The following is a 17,018-nucleotide window of genomic DNA, read 5'->3' on the forward strand; positions in this document are numbered from 1 at the left end:
CACAGAAGGGAGTCAGTGATTCCACCTCCCACTGAGTGACACTTGGTCACATCTGTGAAACTAGCTTGAGATTCTCCATTTTTCAAACTAAATAAATAGTTTGAGTCATACTTGATTTTGTCCAAACTTTTTCAAGGTAATTTTGGCTAAACTTAATAGCATTTTTTAAAAATTATTTCCAAAACTCCCCTCAGAGCCTAAAACTAAAGGTTACTTCTAGTTTCCTACCTTAAAAGTACTAATTTAGTTGCTTTTCAACTGGAGTATAACTTCCAGTTAGCCACAACAGAGTTGGATTTTAACTTTAATAGGCAACTTTAAATTCTACACATGCAAGGACGAGAGAGCAGAGCTGCACACCAAAACTGGCAGCCTTAGGCAAGGCAAAGACATGGTTACCTTACCACAGCAGAGGAAAAAGAGAGACTACTGGTCTCCTGAGACTAGAACCAGTGCCTCTGAAACTATTCATGACTAAGGGCACTGTGGGCATTGTGAAATAAAAAATGATTGAATCCTTTTTTCTGCCAGGCCCCTGCAGATTTGGTCAGCTTTCTGGGGATTATTCACACTTAAGGCATCTGCTTGAGCAAGCTCAGTCTGCCAGCTAAGCCCTCTCAATTAGTGGAGAAGCTGACCTTTCAAAGCAGCTCTGAGCCCTTTTCTCTGTAAAGAGGACCCAGACATACTAGCTGATCAAATCAGACATCAGAATTCAAGTGACATCGACACTCTGTGCTGTTGTTTTCATTTCTCCTCTCTCAAGCAAATAACTATAAGATCAATGAAACTGGGAAGCATTTTTTTTATTTTTACTATGGCACAAAGCCCTTTTACAGCCAAAAAGTCTAAGGGTTATCCAGTCACACCATTATATTTTCTGTATCAGTATTGTAGCAAGAGTTATACCTCATGAAGCTTGACTGTCACCCATTCTTTTATTTTAGCTGCTTTTTCTTCTATGATTTTTGCTTCTTGAAGTCTTATTTGCTTCTGGAAAAAAAATGACATAAGTATGTTTTTCATTGAGTAATACAGTCTGCCTGAGTATTATCTTCAGACCAAATCCAAAGACTGCTTGAAGTAATGGAGGCTCCTGGGCAATATATGGTGATCTGTAAAAAATGAGGAATAGGGCCTTCACAGAGGCTGTTGTTGCTTTTTTCCTTTAGGAAAATGAAAGAGCAAGAACATCTTTTCCCTTTTAAAAGTTTTAAGTTCTTTCAAAGGAAGCCAGAGCATAATTTGCAAGTGAATAAACCTTATTCAAATGATTTAATTCTAATGGGAACCTCTTTCATCAAACAACAGAAATAATGCTCAACTTTTCTATCCTCTATTGATCTTAATTTTTATTTTCCTTTTGTATAATTAAGAATGGAATTGATGTTCCTCAGTTATAACACCATTATTACTAACCTGTTCTTCAAGTTGTTGCTCCAATTTTTGTATTATGTCATTTTTATCTTGGATCAGGATCTCTAGATCTTGACATCTCTTATACAACCTGGTTTCTGATTCACTTGTTTGAACATTAGCTGCTTTTAATTTTTCTTCCATGACCTGCACCTATTTGGAAAGTCAAACATAAAAGTTTAAGAAACATTGTATTCCAAGTTAGAGGTAGTAATTTAATCACAAAATAGATCGTTAAAATTGCCTCCACACTTAAGATTCAAGATAACTCTGAAAAGTTCTAAAGCCTATTTGAAAAGAAATCCCACAGTTCGTTATGTCTCCCTATGCATCTAACACCAACAGGACTGGCAAAACACTGAAAGACCTCATACAGATTTTGTTAGCATCTGTGAGAGACTTCTAGTTTTGTAACACACATGCTTTTAGAAATGTCAATATGGGAAGAATGCAATTTATCTACAGGGAGCTGTAGTTAGGCTTGATAAACAATGTTTTAATAAATAAACAATTGCATACTGTAAAAAAACCCAGCAAATTAACAGTAACATTCTAAAAAAAAAGCCTTAAAAGTACTTGGCTTGTAATCAGGAATGTTTTCTAAAGCCAAATTAGTACATGAACATTCTTAATCATGTAATTTTCAGTTTCTATCTGTCTCACAGTAAGATACGAAGACTGTTTTGGGAATACCAGAGATATGTTCATAAAATATCTACAGTAGCTATATCTGCCATTTGGAAACAAAAAGCAACTTTGGTTAAATTTAATGTAGCCAAGATCTCATTCTTTAGATGATGTAATTTCTACAAGAGGAACAAACAACATAGAATAGTCCTATTTAGAGACTGTATTGGATAACCCAATTTTATTTTCTTACAGATCTTCTAAAATAGGTCACTGTTTCCTCTCTCTTTTGTTTCCAAGTACATCATGTATCAACGACTCATGATGCATCAATGAAGCTCATTACATGCATCTATTTTTGATTTGGGATGTTAACTTTGATTTTATTGAACTGAGCTGGATAGCAAAGGAAGATGTTAGAACATCTCTGGTAAGATAAATCAATAGATATTTAGAGAAACTGTTTTCTCCCTTTGGAGAAGTACTTAAGAAAAATAGCAGTTTTCTGAATTTCATGTGATTAAAGTACCTTGCCCAGAGCATATATATTTTTCAGTGTATATATACCTGGTGAAATGCTCTCTCTGCTTGACGATCAGCATCTATAACTTGTTTCTCAAGCTGCTGCATCTGTAGGTATATAAAAACATAGAGTAAAATGGCTATGCCTCCTGCCTGTCACCAGAAAAAGATATTTTCATGGTCTGTTTTGAAAAAGGAAAGGGCAGGTTGTGGGCAGGAGCATAAAAATAAAAAGATAAACAGCGTGTCACACTGGGAAAAGAATTCATCCTCATGACTGTATGAAAACATTGCAAAGATTTTTCTATAGGAAAAAAATTAGAATTTTCTTCAAAGTATAATTTCGTGGCTGCTATATAACATACTGCTTTTTTCCCCTGCTATCAAGAGTAGAAATTCCTTTGACAATATCCCTGAAACTTTCCTCATGCAGGCTCAGAGTCTTAGAAAGTGCTAAGCTTCCTCATGTGCTTCCAAAACTGGCAAGACTAAAGGGCATTTGTCACATTATACAATTTGGCCACTATTTCTCCTGAAACTGACAAATTTAGCTTTTAGGAGGAATCACACTACAAGGGAATTCTCCACCCTCTGCGCAAAAGAAGGTAAGATGCGGCAGAAGGGACACAGAAGCCTCAGGTGCTCCACAGAAGAAAGAAATATGAAAAGGCACAGTAGCAGTGGATGAGTAGGGAGAGCAGGGCAACATGAGGAGTGCAGGTCACCTCTTAGTGGTAGGAGACCCTGCTCTGTCACTTTATAATGATGCTCAGTGAATCACAGGCTGGACCTTTTCCCAGGGCCCGGAAAACCGCTGCATTTTACCTGGAATTCTGAAGGCTTTCCCAGCAATATGGAACAGAAGAGGCCAGATACATACACTTTGTTTACATTTTGCTACATTTTGTTAAGAGTTCTCCAGTCTGATTTTGGTGGTGACTTTTTAAAAAAGTAAACCACGGTTTGAAGTAACACTTGAAAGTACCTAAGGTATTCCATTACTTAAGGACTCACTGGTTCTCAGGAAATACCTAAGATCTCAGTTAATCTGAAGGGTAAGAAACATCAAATAATTTACATTAGGACACTCAGTATTCAGCTTGAAAATTGTTCATAGAAAAGCGTATGATACAAATAACATTTAGTCCTTCTCCAGTTCACTGCATGGTTTTAAAATAATCAGTTTCATCCTGTCCCATTTGTACTCAATTTCTGGCATGTTTCAGTTTCTTTTTCACTCTCCATATCTTTTCTTTCTCTTCCCAATTATGCTGTCAATCACAAGAAACTTTTAGCACCTCATCCAGACAAGGACACAGAGGCATCATTTTCTATCAATCAATAACTGAAAATGGAGAAAATGAGTTTTCACGGACACAAAAAAAAAAAAAGCTGTGACTGACCTTCTATTACTTTTTCATACAATACAAAAACCTAAAACCTACATCATAATACCACAACACACCACTGATAAAAGAGCAACAAACATTTCACAATCCTCATGGTTATGCTTGGGTCCCCAGTGAGTTGTTTTGCAACAACACTTCTAAGGATATGATCTTCCCAGTCATTCATGTACAGTCCAGGCAGATGGACAGGGAGATAAGCCTTCTTTGTTCCTCTCTGGTCACATGTTTTTAATTTCTTCTTTATGTGACCTCACTTTAATATAATTTTTCAGACATTCCTTTTTCAGTGATTTTTTTCTTTTTCAGAAAGATTCATAAATAGAGGTTACTTCTGAATATACAATCAGCTAACATTCCACTGTAGTAAGAGCTCTGTGCTAAACCAAGTACAAGTCCAGCTATTATATCAATAATGAACTAATACTCTCTAATATTATGACAGAAAACTCCTTCAGATATTTATAATGAGAAATTCATTGCTGATGAGCAACAAGTTGATCATCAACTTTCACAGGCAAACAATCTGTGAATGCATGGCAGTAACTGGCAATTTATTTATGTCCCATGAGTAAAATCCATTTCAGCAGTAAGGTCATATCAGAAACCTGGCAGATTCAATAAATGGAATTAAAACCTGATAATCCAGTAATAATAATCACTGAACCATTGTACAAGCTCTAAGCTGTATCACTGCTCTTCTATGGAACAATTTAAGTTCTGGATAATTCAGACCACTAAAGACTCAAGTGCCTTCCATGTTTGTGCACTGAAACTGCTCAATGCTCCTCCTGCTTGGAAGATATACTGTTGCACAGGACTGGGAACATAATAATGTGTTCATGTGGACTACAGGGACAAAGAATATGATATGAATAAAGCTGTTGCTAAGACGAATGTAAAGCTAGGAGCCAAATGAGCTGAAAGAATAATTACCAAGAAAAAGATCATTCAGAGATTAAAAATGGAAGAACAAGGTTTATTTTTGCTTCCTTAACAGTTAACTATTTCAAGGAGGTATGCTAAGAAGCTTTGAGTGGTCTCACAATACGGATACGTCAATCAGCTTCCTGGCAACAACTAAATGTGAGATTTTATTTGCAAAATTTCTAAAGGCTCTTCAATTTATTTCAGGAGGCTCCTGTTAAAAAAAGCAATCTGTATTATTCAGCAAGAATGGAATACCATAGTTACCAGACACGAGCACTTCCCATTACAGTTAAATTGACCAGCATTTCAATAATTTGATGCTATATAATAATTACTAAGTAAGTTCTGATTTCCCCTTTATTTAGAGTTTATCTAGGTTTGTCTTGCAGGGTCTACTGTGACAATAATGAAAGTTTAAAAATAAGTTTATTCCCATTTGCATAAATAATCTCTAAACAACCCACAAAATGGTTTTGCCTGATAAAGTTAAATTTACATCTACACTCTTGACTGCTTTGCTACTCTATAGTTCTGTGAAGTTAAACAGAAAAAACCTACTGCTTTAGGATATTCTGAAGGATCTCAAACTTGCTGAGCAATAGATTGGAACTAGTTCCAAGGGCAGGATGTCTCTTCATAAACAAAATCTAACCTTAAACCTTCCTCTTAAGTTACTGGGGAATTTTGTAAGAATGGTCACAGCACTGCTGAGAGAGATGAAAGAGAGAAGGTGAAAGCATGTGACTGGGCTAATAGCTAAGTGTTTAAATCAAGTTGTGCTTTGTACTAGTTAAGAGTAAAACGCAGTGATAAATCTGTTTATTGAGTGACTATGAAGACAATTTCAGAGCATGGATTGTTAGCTTAAGATTCTCAAACGGAAAGAAAAAAGGTAAATATTACCTAAACTTAACTTCATGATGCGGCAGGTAACTGCAGCCATACCCACATGTGGAGGCAGAGGTCAGTGTGCCCCATAGATGCAGAAGAACTCTTACCTATGGCTGCATCTTGAATCTTGATGACCAACTCTGACTTTATACAGACCATGATTTGAAAACCAGAAAAGTCTGTTGAATTAGACCTCTGTGTCACCGATTTCTTTCTATATACATCTATGCAAATTGCCATCATTGCTGGATGGAAATGTATAACAGCTGTTAGATTATAGGCTTGACATTGCTTGAATGAGCTGCAGTCTGTAAAGGATCAATGGACATAAAGTTGGCTTCCCAGGAGAAACATGGTGGGCCAGCATGTCACTGAGAACATTTGGCATGTGAAGGATATTTATGCTTGATTTTCCATCATGTCCTGAATGAAGTAACTTGAAATAATGCCCCAGTTCAACAAACAGCTTATAAAGAATAGTCTTGTCACCCACATAGGGTTGGTGCAGGCTCTTTCCAAAGTTCAGTAAGAATTCAGAGATGTCCTGCCATAGTCTATACTGGGTTTGATTTTACAGTCTTAAATATAAAGAATGAATGTTTTAGTCTTACGAACAAAAAAAAATACATGCATACTACCTAAAGAATATTATAAACACAGGTACAAAAACAGGCTGCTACTTTAACCTACACTTTCTCCTTCTCTCTTTAAGTGAAAAATCCTCTTAGAATTTTGAGGAAATGCGTTAGTGCATACTGCATCAATTATCTGAGTTATGGAAAACAGTTTCTATTGTTAGAAACAGATTTGTTTTTAAACTTAGTAGGGAAATAACTGCTCTACATCTGTCACTCATCAAATTCAGCTATTTTTGTTCAAACAATGAACAGAGAAATGCTACATATGAATAAATACTGAATGCATTGAAGAAATATGGCAGCAATAAAACCAAAGAGGTGTACTGCCTTGGAGGTCTGGACATTGAAGCACAACACACAGTCACCAGGAATTTTGTATCATACAAAAGCAAAACATATAGTATGTGTTTATATATACATACAGACATCATTGTTCCTGTAATGTGTATTAGAGAGAAATTACAGCACTAAAATTATACTTTTCCTGGTATTTGAAATACTTATTAATTTTAAAGGAAATATTTTATTTTAGGAACAAAAATGGTTGCAATTCATTCCTTTTAGAAATCTGAAAAATGTATGCTATGTATAGGAACAAACCCCTAATTTTTTATCCAAGTCAATTTTCTACATAACAATTTGTCCCATTCATGTTAGAAATTCACATTATAATCAGTGCATAATGCACTGTCTCCTTGTTTTTTAATATCATAAACAACACAGTTGTATAACATAGGCTTTTCGAAAACCCTTTTGAAATAAATATAGGAAAAAATATGACCATTTATGAAGAAACAGAAAAGCATCACTTCTCTGTACACATTTCAAAGCATGCTGATAACAGGCCAAAGTTTTCAAAGACAAAAAATGAGTTAAAACCTAATGTTTCTGAAGCAGAAATGCAGCCTGTCCACTGACGAAGCGCAGAACTTCCAGTGATTTGAGAGTGGTATGTTTAGAGTCTATTTTTTCCTTGCATTTCAATGTTTCAATTCTTCATCATATGAACAAAAAGCCCAAACCATCTGTGATTGAAAAATAATGTTCCATATAAAAAGAAGAGTAGTAAATCTGTCCATTTTTAGATTCAATGAACTATCAGTCCTCACACCACACAGGACTTACCCAAACCAAAGAAACCTGGGTATGTGGTTGCTTCCGTAAATATACAAACAGTAGAAGCAATTGAGGGATAAAAACACCTACAATGATCTTTCAAAAGTGCAAGCAGACACAAACAGAAGATGAATAACCACAGGCTGAGAACTAGAAGACCCTCATTTCCACAATGACTCAAAAAGACTTTAAAACTGCCTTCTAATAGAAGCTATAAAGGTAAAAGATCTGGGTTTTTATGTGATGCTGGATAAGTTTATAAACAGTTTGAAGAACATGCCTTCTAGATCTATGCTATTCCAGATCTCCAAGATCTCACCTTGTGATTCTATACTTCTATGTTTTGACCCAAATATTTCCACAAATCTCTGCATTTCTATAAGAAAAGAGCCAGCACTGCTTAAAAGCAAGTCATCTGCTTGTCAATGGCTTTGATGACCACCTGTTTTCATGTTTTACCATATGCCATGCCCAGTCTATACATGTATAAAGCCTTGAATACATTTGTGAGTTAAAAGCAATGGTTAAACTGTTCTAGAAGTATGACATACTCTTTTTACAGAAAGGTCACTCTTCTCATGGTTTAGCTTAGGAAAACACAGTAATATTCCTCCTACTTCTGTAACTCATATATTAAAAAGCTGACTGGGTATGTTCCATCCACACTTTAAAACATTATTCCTTTTGTCATGACATTTCTCTTCTATGTATTACGTATTCTCCGTAAGGACAGCGCTAAATCTTTATAAACAACAACAAACTTTAAAATATGACCTGACTAATTAAGCTATATAGACAAAACACCTAAAGAGCAGAGATGTAAAATCAAGATACTAATATTTCACTGGAAAAATAACCAAGAAGATAATTTGTAAAGAAGGAATGAGCACATGCCTTAGGGAAGAAATATTTTATTCTTTACTGGTTGATTTTTTTATCCCAAAGGGAACACAATAATTAAAAAGACTTATCTTTAATAGAACATCTTTGCATTTTAACTAAGTAATAGAAATCCGTTTTGTCACATAAATCTACCCACCTATACTTATAAAATTATGCACATATGCCTTCAGTGAAAAATGAATACTTTGGCACAAGAGCTTTTCCCTAGAACAAGATGAAACCAATAAAAATAGTACTCAATTTTTTAACCATCAAAATGAAGCACTGCTTTCTGAACCTAATCTTTCTGTCAAATCTCCCTAAAAGGGCTAATGCTAAAGGTTAAGTCTCCACAGGGTTCAAACGCTCCTTCAGTTTCTCACAGACCAAGCATGGTGAATTTTCTTGATGATTTTACGGGTTTCATAGTATATGAAATTTTACTGTTTGTTGTCATTTCCTACATGAAGAAAAGATCTTCAGATGAAAGACTTAGTTACCTAGCTTAAACCCCAAAAGCTACAACCTTATTTTTTCCTTCAAATCCCACCTGAATGTCCTCCTTGGTTATGACTACTGCAACACACAGCTAAGTCCTCACAATGTGGCAGTTTGCAAGCTTCCCCTTTTTAGTGCAGCCCCATGTTTTTTCTTCTCCCATCTTCTGCATTTTTAGTACCAATTAAAAGGGAAAAGGCTACAATTCTTCTCATCAACAAAGCAGCGTCAACTATTCCTCTGCAAACTTGCCAATTAACTCACTCCTCTTCATTGTCTCTCTCTGTCAAACTGAATTATGGAGTGTAAAAACAATTTGGTTCCCTGACATCAAAGTTATATATATGTATGTGCATGTGTACACACACATGTACACAGACATATATATGCTCCTCCTGTTTCTTCTGCAGACAGCTAGTAATTCAGTCACAATCCCATTCACTTCTAACTACAGCTACTTCTGGCACTGCTCTCCTAGTTAAGGCAAAAGGCACTTCTTAATTGCAAGTCTCTCTTAGCTCTCCTTTTATAGTCATTCAGCTCATTCACATGAGCTGTGCTTAGCACAAAAGCCTCTCCTTGGAACAAAATGAAACCTCCAAAAATTATCAGTTTCTATTTGCTCAGTTTCCAAAATGATCAGGCTCAAAATTTCTATTAGTCTCCATGATGAGACCAGTTTTACCACTGAGTTATACTTTACTTCTTTCAAGTTCTTTTCAATATTTAAACACAATTTTAAGAATTATTTAGCTCAAAAGGTTTTCCTAGTGCTCATTTAATAAGGGAAAAGTACATATGAAAAAAACAATATTTCATATCTCAGTTGAGTTCATTGTAGTAAAATTAATGATTTCTTCCTGAAAACTGTATGAATTAATATAGAACAGAAAACCCCAGAGAGGGAACTCTTCCAGTATTGGTGGCCTAGGACAGCTGCCAGTAAATATACAGACTCAAAAAAGTTAAAGTCAGCAGCTGGATTTGGAGAGGCAATGTAGTTGAAGGACAGTTGAGCAGCATGTCATGTTGGCTGAACAATTTTGCTTTTCTCAATGTCACTCATAGGACTTCCTTAAGCCTGGTAAAACACTAGGAAAGTTCACTCTTTCTGGCTGTCATCTTTTCCAACTTGGATATTGTCTTTATAGTTAAATTGCAGAGACACAATCAAATACAAATTAGGCAGATCACCACTCTAGCACAGAGACATTACCATAACATTCGAAATCTTGAAAAAGTGAAGATAATATTTAGCAAGAGGGGAAAATGTATCAAAGCACTTTGGCAGTCAATGAAAGAAGTCTCACATAGTGCTTAACATGAAAAAGAGAAATGTATCAAGAACTGGTTGTTCATCTACTTTGTTTCGTACTGATCATTGTACTGCAGTTGTGGAAAATCTGCTACCTCTTGCTGAACTGTGACTTCTGACTACAGCCACAACACGAACGTCCATCTGAAATGGGAGGCTCTTTTTTGGTGCCACTGCCTGAGAGATGATGGCTTAAGAAACAAAGGTACCACTCACTGCCAACATTTTAAAAATTGAAAACTTGACTGAATCTGAATTTATTTATGAAGTTTCAGGACACTTAGAATGGTAAACGTGCAAGAGATTCCAGAAGTATATGTGAGGTAGCATATTGCAGTTTGAAGACATGACAACAGGTATTTAGAGCCTGAAAATACTCTCTGAGGGAATGAAAATTAAATGCATAATTTTTAAGAGCAAAGAGTTCTCACCATGAAAAATTGAGAAAAAACATCTTGTAGCTCCTACAAGTGAAATGCTAAACAAATATTTGATTGGCTAAGGACCTGCACAGGTGGCTGCCCACTATCACAGCTTCCATCAACTTCCCCATCTCAGGTGGGCTGGAATAGAACTGATGCCCTCATCTCTGTACCACCAGAGGGAAGGTGTTTATCCTCTGTCCTCACAGCAAGGGCTGTGCTCTTCATGCCATTACCCAGCCAGGCCTCTACAAGAACAGCTAATTTATTGCTTCCTGAGTTCTCTCTTTTTTTATTTTTTCCATCTTCAGCCTCCTTAGAAACAATTTAGTTTTAAGATGTATAAAAACAACAAAACAAAAAACCCCAGTTATAAAAAGGCATAGCATAAACTTAATATTAGAAAAGGCATAAAATTGAAACGCAAGAAAAAGGTGTAGGTACTAAAAAGGCTTAACAAACCTAAGACTGTATCCGCATAAACTTTTATTCTCTTTAACTCTTCTTGCTTTCTCCTGTTTCTATCTTCCTAATTGCATATGAAATATTTTCCATGATGAAGTTCTTTAATAGCAACAATTTTGGCTCAGTGCTACTTTGCTTCCTTCATAACCCTTTGAATGCAAATGGAAATACTCCTTGTGCTTTTCAAAAATTTTTCATATTTGCAATCACTGTGTAAGTCAAATGTGTTATAGACTTTTCCTCCAAAAACATTAAACTTGAAATTGTCATGCGAGAGATAACAAAACATAACTGCATCTGCTTCATTTTCAAATGTCAAATGACATACCATATATAGGACTGTGAAATGAATAAAAATACTGTGGGACATGGACTTAGCTGTTGGTTTGTAAGATGAAGTCCAAAATGTATTATGCTTTGGAATACACTGGAAATAGTATTTGGCCAAAAAGTTGGTTACCATACAGTTTTCATAATCTGTACAGAAAGTATAAATATTATTGCATTTGTCACGTACACACCTGGTTGCCAGCTGAGCACGTATACAGAGAATATCCAAATGGAAGGTTAAAAGCATAGAAATCAATATACATATGAAAATAATTCTCACTCTTAATCATTTATATTTGCTGAAAATCACTTAAAGCATAACATAATGACCCTCAGCACTGCAGGAAACAAACTTGGAGACATTCATGTGAATATTAAGTATTACTGGACAGCCCATAATGCAACATTTGGATTAGTGCCATATTCAGTCCTTATGAGGTCTGATGAAAGAGAAATTCAGTGAAGGCTGCCCAAGTGGGAATTTAACACAGCTATGTAATTCTCCTACTAAAATTACTTTTTGGTGGTAAGAAGAACATTAATTTTATACCTGATGTCGCACACGTATTTTTAGGTGAAAAATACACGTACTATGAAAAGAATGAGGGTCACGAACTTTGACTTGAAATGCTAACTGGAAGCTGAACTTGCAGTAAAATACTGTAATCTTTTATCCAACATTGCTTTGTTTAGTAAACTCTTCACAAACGTAACACTCAAGATGCATTAGAATAAAGGCTTCTGCTTAAAACTCAGTTCCACAGCGATCCTAAATTTGGCATACCAGGATACTTTCTACATCATTCCTTAAATTCCTGTAATGACCTCTCCCACTTACAGCAGCAGCTTCTGCTTAAAACTCCAACAAGGTCTCTTTCTTTGCACGTTAGATTTATAAATATAGACTCTCTACTTGGCAAAATGAAAAAAATATTAAAAACTCAGACAAATAAACAACAGTGAATGGATTAAGTTTTCTGAGAACACTGATATTCCCTTGCTTCTCTCTCTTTTTCACTAAAAAATTTAAGCGCTGGTAGCTGTACTGCTGGAACACATTTACAATGCAAATTTCTCTAACTCCTCAACCACTGAGGTTCAAGGATGAGTACTTGCTAAGCTTACAGAGCACAGTAAATAGTTTGTTTTTCTAAATTAGGACACACCTATTAGAATAACATACTGAAAATTTTTCATGTTGATAGTTCATTTATTTGTGGGGGCACTATTCAATAAAAATAACTTTGCAAAGATATTTGATTTCTAGTGTATAAGGAAAGTACTTCAATTACTTCACAGTCTGAATACATTTATAGAAACACATAGGTCACAGCCACAAATATGGGAAATGAACAGATTCAAGCTATCCTGTATGTAAATCTGGTTTTAGACTAAGTTATACAACAAATATAAGGGGAAAACCCCAATGGCAGTGTCTGACAAGTCATACACATAGTGTAATAGGATGTAAACTCCTTTTCCTGATTCACTGTCTTTAAGAGATACCTCTCAAACACATGCAGAAGAGGAAGGCTGGAGAGTTACCATCAATTAATTTCTCTTACCTTCCCGTAGAGACTACCTGTTTTTGTCTCAATATCATTCTTACTCTGTTTTCTACACCAACTACCCAATATAATACCCACAGGGTTTTATGTCTGGCACATCATAGTACTGTGATTTCTGTTGCTGTTTTGAAGTTGAGTACTGTCTGGTCTTATTGTTTCATGTTCTAGAACACATTTCATAGCATAGAGACAGCTGTAAACAAAACCAGAAACAAAGGCCTGTGCTAATCAAAGGAAGAGTGAGAATTACTTGTGTGCTTTGCCAATTTGTTTCCTTCTATAACAAGTAAAAAATCTATAAAGGCTGACATTTGCTGTATTATTCTTTTGTCATTAGTAGCAGGGTGACCATCAAGGACTGGTCAGTTGGGTCTTCATTATTAACTTTGCTATTTCCTGAATACATTTTTGAGTAATGATTCCATGCAGTTTAATTTCAAACTAGTGAGAGTGAATCTCTCCTTTAACAAATACTGAGAATTGTTTGTATAATTTCAAAAATTAAGATATGTGAAAAAATAACCCTGGATTGTTGGCAAACACACAAAGACACACAAAGACTCTAGTGCCCATTTTGAACACGGTTGGTTTGGAATTGTACAAGATTGCTAAACTTGCAGATAAATATGGTCCAATTTTGATGAGTTCTGACCAGTCTTTGTTGCATGTCCCAACTGAACTGCAGTTTATGAATTAAAGGCTCATATTAAAAAGTGGAAGTGACAAAGAAAGGAGAAGGATCATCTTCTACGAAATCTGCTAATGTTGTGCTCTGGAGAGTAATATAATAAATTATCCCAACTGAATACTTGCGGGACCTGTGGTCCTCAATAGAAAATGCTTCTCGCATGTATAACTCCTGTAAAACTCTTGGCTTTTTCTAAAATTTCTGAGAAAGATAAGGCAAATTAAACAAGAGGGCACTAACATGACAAGTTCTTAAGATTTTGTAATCTACTTTGGAGTCAAGTTTCTCACGGATGAGAGAGAATAATGTGCCTTTGAATGCTTTGTTTCAGGCACATTGCTGAAGATTTGTGATTTTATCCCTCTTACTGTGTTTGTTTTGGCTTTGCAATGTCAATATTTGAAATGATACAATTATGCACACATTTCTGTTAACTGAAGAGGATATTTCTAGCCGTTAAGAGCCTATAAATGCAAACAGTAAAAGAACAAAGTGAAAAGTCAAATACAAAGCATTCAAATTTCTAAAATATTTTCTTTAAACTCAGATAGATTTGTGAAGTGCTGTTCGTGAATCTTAACTTTTTGGTTGCCAAAACTATAATCAGCAGCAGCTGAATAAAACATGGTAGTTAGAGCTGCTGGAAAGTCCCCAGCAAAGTCACATCCAGTGTTTAGCCACTTGACTTCCACCCCAAAATGAAGTGATCCAAATGGGGTAAACAGATAGAACAGACATATATGATCTAATAGCTCCAACTGTGTAAGCCTCCAATAATCTGTTAAGCATTACAGCAGTCAGTACTGTACTCTGATAGATGTTCTCCTCCAAGACTGATCATAACAACTTACCAACCCATCTCTGAGCCTTGCTAACTGGAATGAGACACAAGTAGTTTATTTAATTTTTTTAAAAATTATTTTAAAATGAAATTTCAAAGCTTTTGAATAGCTTGCTGTTCTTTTAAAACCTAATATTCTGCAATACCTCTTCAATGAGAGTAGTGGAAAAATTGCAGGACTGGGTACACAATTAAGAGTTTTCAACTACACAGTTTTCTAACAGCAATATTTTCAGTCATGCCAAAGCAGAACTGTTTGGAGTACCAACTGTAAAGCTACAATTCAGTGGAAGTTGGTATTATTAGACATGATTTTTATTAAAAATGATTTTACATTACCATAAATTTTCATGCCTACCTTATGAAAGAAGTCTAATCCATAAAGCACTAGATTTCTTTATTCCATTTTTTTCATCTCAAATTGAGGTTTTGTGCCTCCATAGGATAGAAAAATAGATAAAGAGATACAAAGAGATAGATAAAATAGATAAAATGAATAGTACTAAACTGCTAAATTATACTGAATCGAGAGCTGGACTTTATAGTTGAATCAACTATTGATCTTAAGTCTGGTATCTGTAGTAAACAAATTAGTAGAAAATATAAGAGCAAAATTAGGGGCATGTGGATAAGTATGACAGATAAGGAAATTGAGTCAAAGTGGCTTTTAAAAAAAAGAGGTGTTGGCTCACCAAACTAATGAAGTTTATGAGGGGATCACCAAGGCTGCAGATAGGGAGGGTCTGGCTTAAGTAATTATTTGGATTTTGCAAAGCATTTAAAGGAAACCAAAAGCCATGAGGCAGGAGCAAATGTCCCTCCACAAATTAAAAATCTGGCTCAATGAAGACAGTATGTTATTCATTACTTCATATAATGACTGGCAGCTGTCAGTGGAGATCTGCAGAGATCTGTTCAGGGCTGTTCAAGGTAGACATGGACACTGGGCAATGAAGAGACAAAGGTTTTGGTGGTATTTTGTTATTCAGGAATAATAGAAGCTTCCTGCCAAGAAAGATTTACAAGCAGGTCCTTATAAGATTTAGTCAATAAAATAGTCAATGGCACATAATATAGCAATCTAAAGGACTTTGAATAAGATCCTGGAATCAAGATAGCTATCTTCATGAAAACATGCTTGATTGTTAATGCAGCTCTCAAAGAAAACAAAATGTTAAGCATTATTAAGAAAGGACCAGAGCACATAACTTTGTACATCGTCCACTATTCTTCATAAATACAAAAATGTAAGTTTCTTCCTGCTTTAATACTATTTAGTTGTTGTCCCCACCAAAACATAGCAAAATGGGAATGATTCAGAGAAGGATAAAGCAAATGTATTTATGGCTTCAGAGAGAGAATGGATAAATCCACAAAAGAGAAGCATTAACATAACTGTAAACAATAAAAGTATCATTACTAAGATACTATAAAATTATCTGAATTTTATTTTTGTTTTGGGGGGAGCAATTGATGGAAAATTTGGCTTGAAGCAGAATAGAGGAGTTGTGAATATATGATTTTTTAATTAGAAATTCACTGCAGTAAATATTAATGATGACATAGTTCCAATAGTTCTCTAAAATGTTTTGTCCCTTGTACTCTTCTATTTGCCTTGTTCTGCCAAAATGTTACCAGGTAGATACCATGGTGGGGTTTTATACTGCAAACATGGGCTCAATTACAGTTGACTGCTGGGACACATATATTTGAATATGTCAATGAAATATATCTTTATCAGAAAAATAAAGCACATATTCAAATTATATTCTTCAAATTTAATGTTATAATACTTTTCAACTTCCTGGATCCCCAGACTTAGAGGACTGAAATGAACATTTGCTGGCAATTCTGATGTGCAAAACTCTTTCAAAGCATGAGAACATACCTGTTTTCCATATATTTTAAAATGCTATTTTTCCCCTCCTGAAAACACTCTCAGTACTTGTAATCTGAAATCATGTCATGTGATCAATTCCCATCATAAAATAGAATAATTTATACAGCATTAAAATTTGTACCATGAGACCTACCTTTTCTGCTAACAATTCTCTGATCTTGCTTGCCTGGATACGAAATTTCATTAACTGTGACTCCAGAGTTAAACATCTTTCCTTCCAGTTCACAGTTCCTTCTGGCTCTGAAAGTTCAGCCATATCTACGCTGGAGAAAAAAAGGGAGAAGATCCCCATATCAAACTGAGTCTGTATTTAAGGCCTGACTTCCTTTTTCATATACATACTATTTTATATAAACCTCAAGAATGTGCCCAAATTTTGTATATGTACTGTTACAGTTTAGTAAAAATACATTAGTCTACAAGGCTATTGTAACTATCAAATCCTGAAATCTGTGCTGGTAATATTTAGGTTTAGCATATTTTAATTTCTTTGATTATTTTGGGGCTGTGATCAGTTTTCCTTGATAAGCAGAGGCACCACACATTTTAATCTTCAGTTACTG

At 35.2% G+C, this 17,018-nt stretch overlaps 1 protein-coding gene across 1 annotated transcript in view; it reads right to left on the reverse strand.

Annotated features, from left to right (window-relative positions):
• Nucleotides 1-16,711, reverse strand: part of PLEKHH2 (pleckstrin homology domain containing, family H (with MyTH4 domain) member 2) — a 49,901-nt gene extending 33,190 nt beyond the window's left edge. Inside the window, exons 1-4 of the mRNA XM_009077966.1 lie at nt 16,589-16,711; nt 2,611-2,673; nt 1,420-1,569; nt 910-993 (exon numbers count right to left, since the gene is read on the reverse strand). Coding sequence (XP_009076214.1) covers nt 910-993; nt 1,420-1,569; nt 2,611-2,673; nt 16,589-16,711 — 420 coding nt within the window. The remainder of the gene's footprint in view (nt 1-909; nt 994-1,419; nt 1,570-2,610; nt 2,674-16,588) is intronic.
• Between the last annotated feature and the right edge of the window lie 307 nt (nt 16,712-17,018).

The sequence above is a fragment of the Acanthisitta chloris genome, unplaced genomic scaffold (assembly GCF_000695815.1).
Source record: "Acanthisitta chloris isolate BGI_N310 unplaced genomic scaffold, ASM69581v1 scaffold26880, whole genome shotgun sequence".
NCBI classification, from domain to species: Eukaryota; Metazoa; Chordata; class Aves; order Passeriformes; family Acanthisittidae; genus Acanthisitta; species Acanthisitta chloris.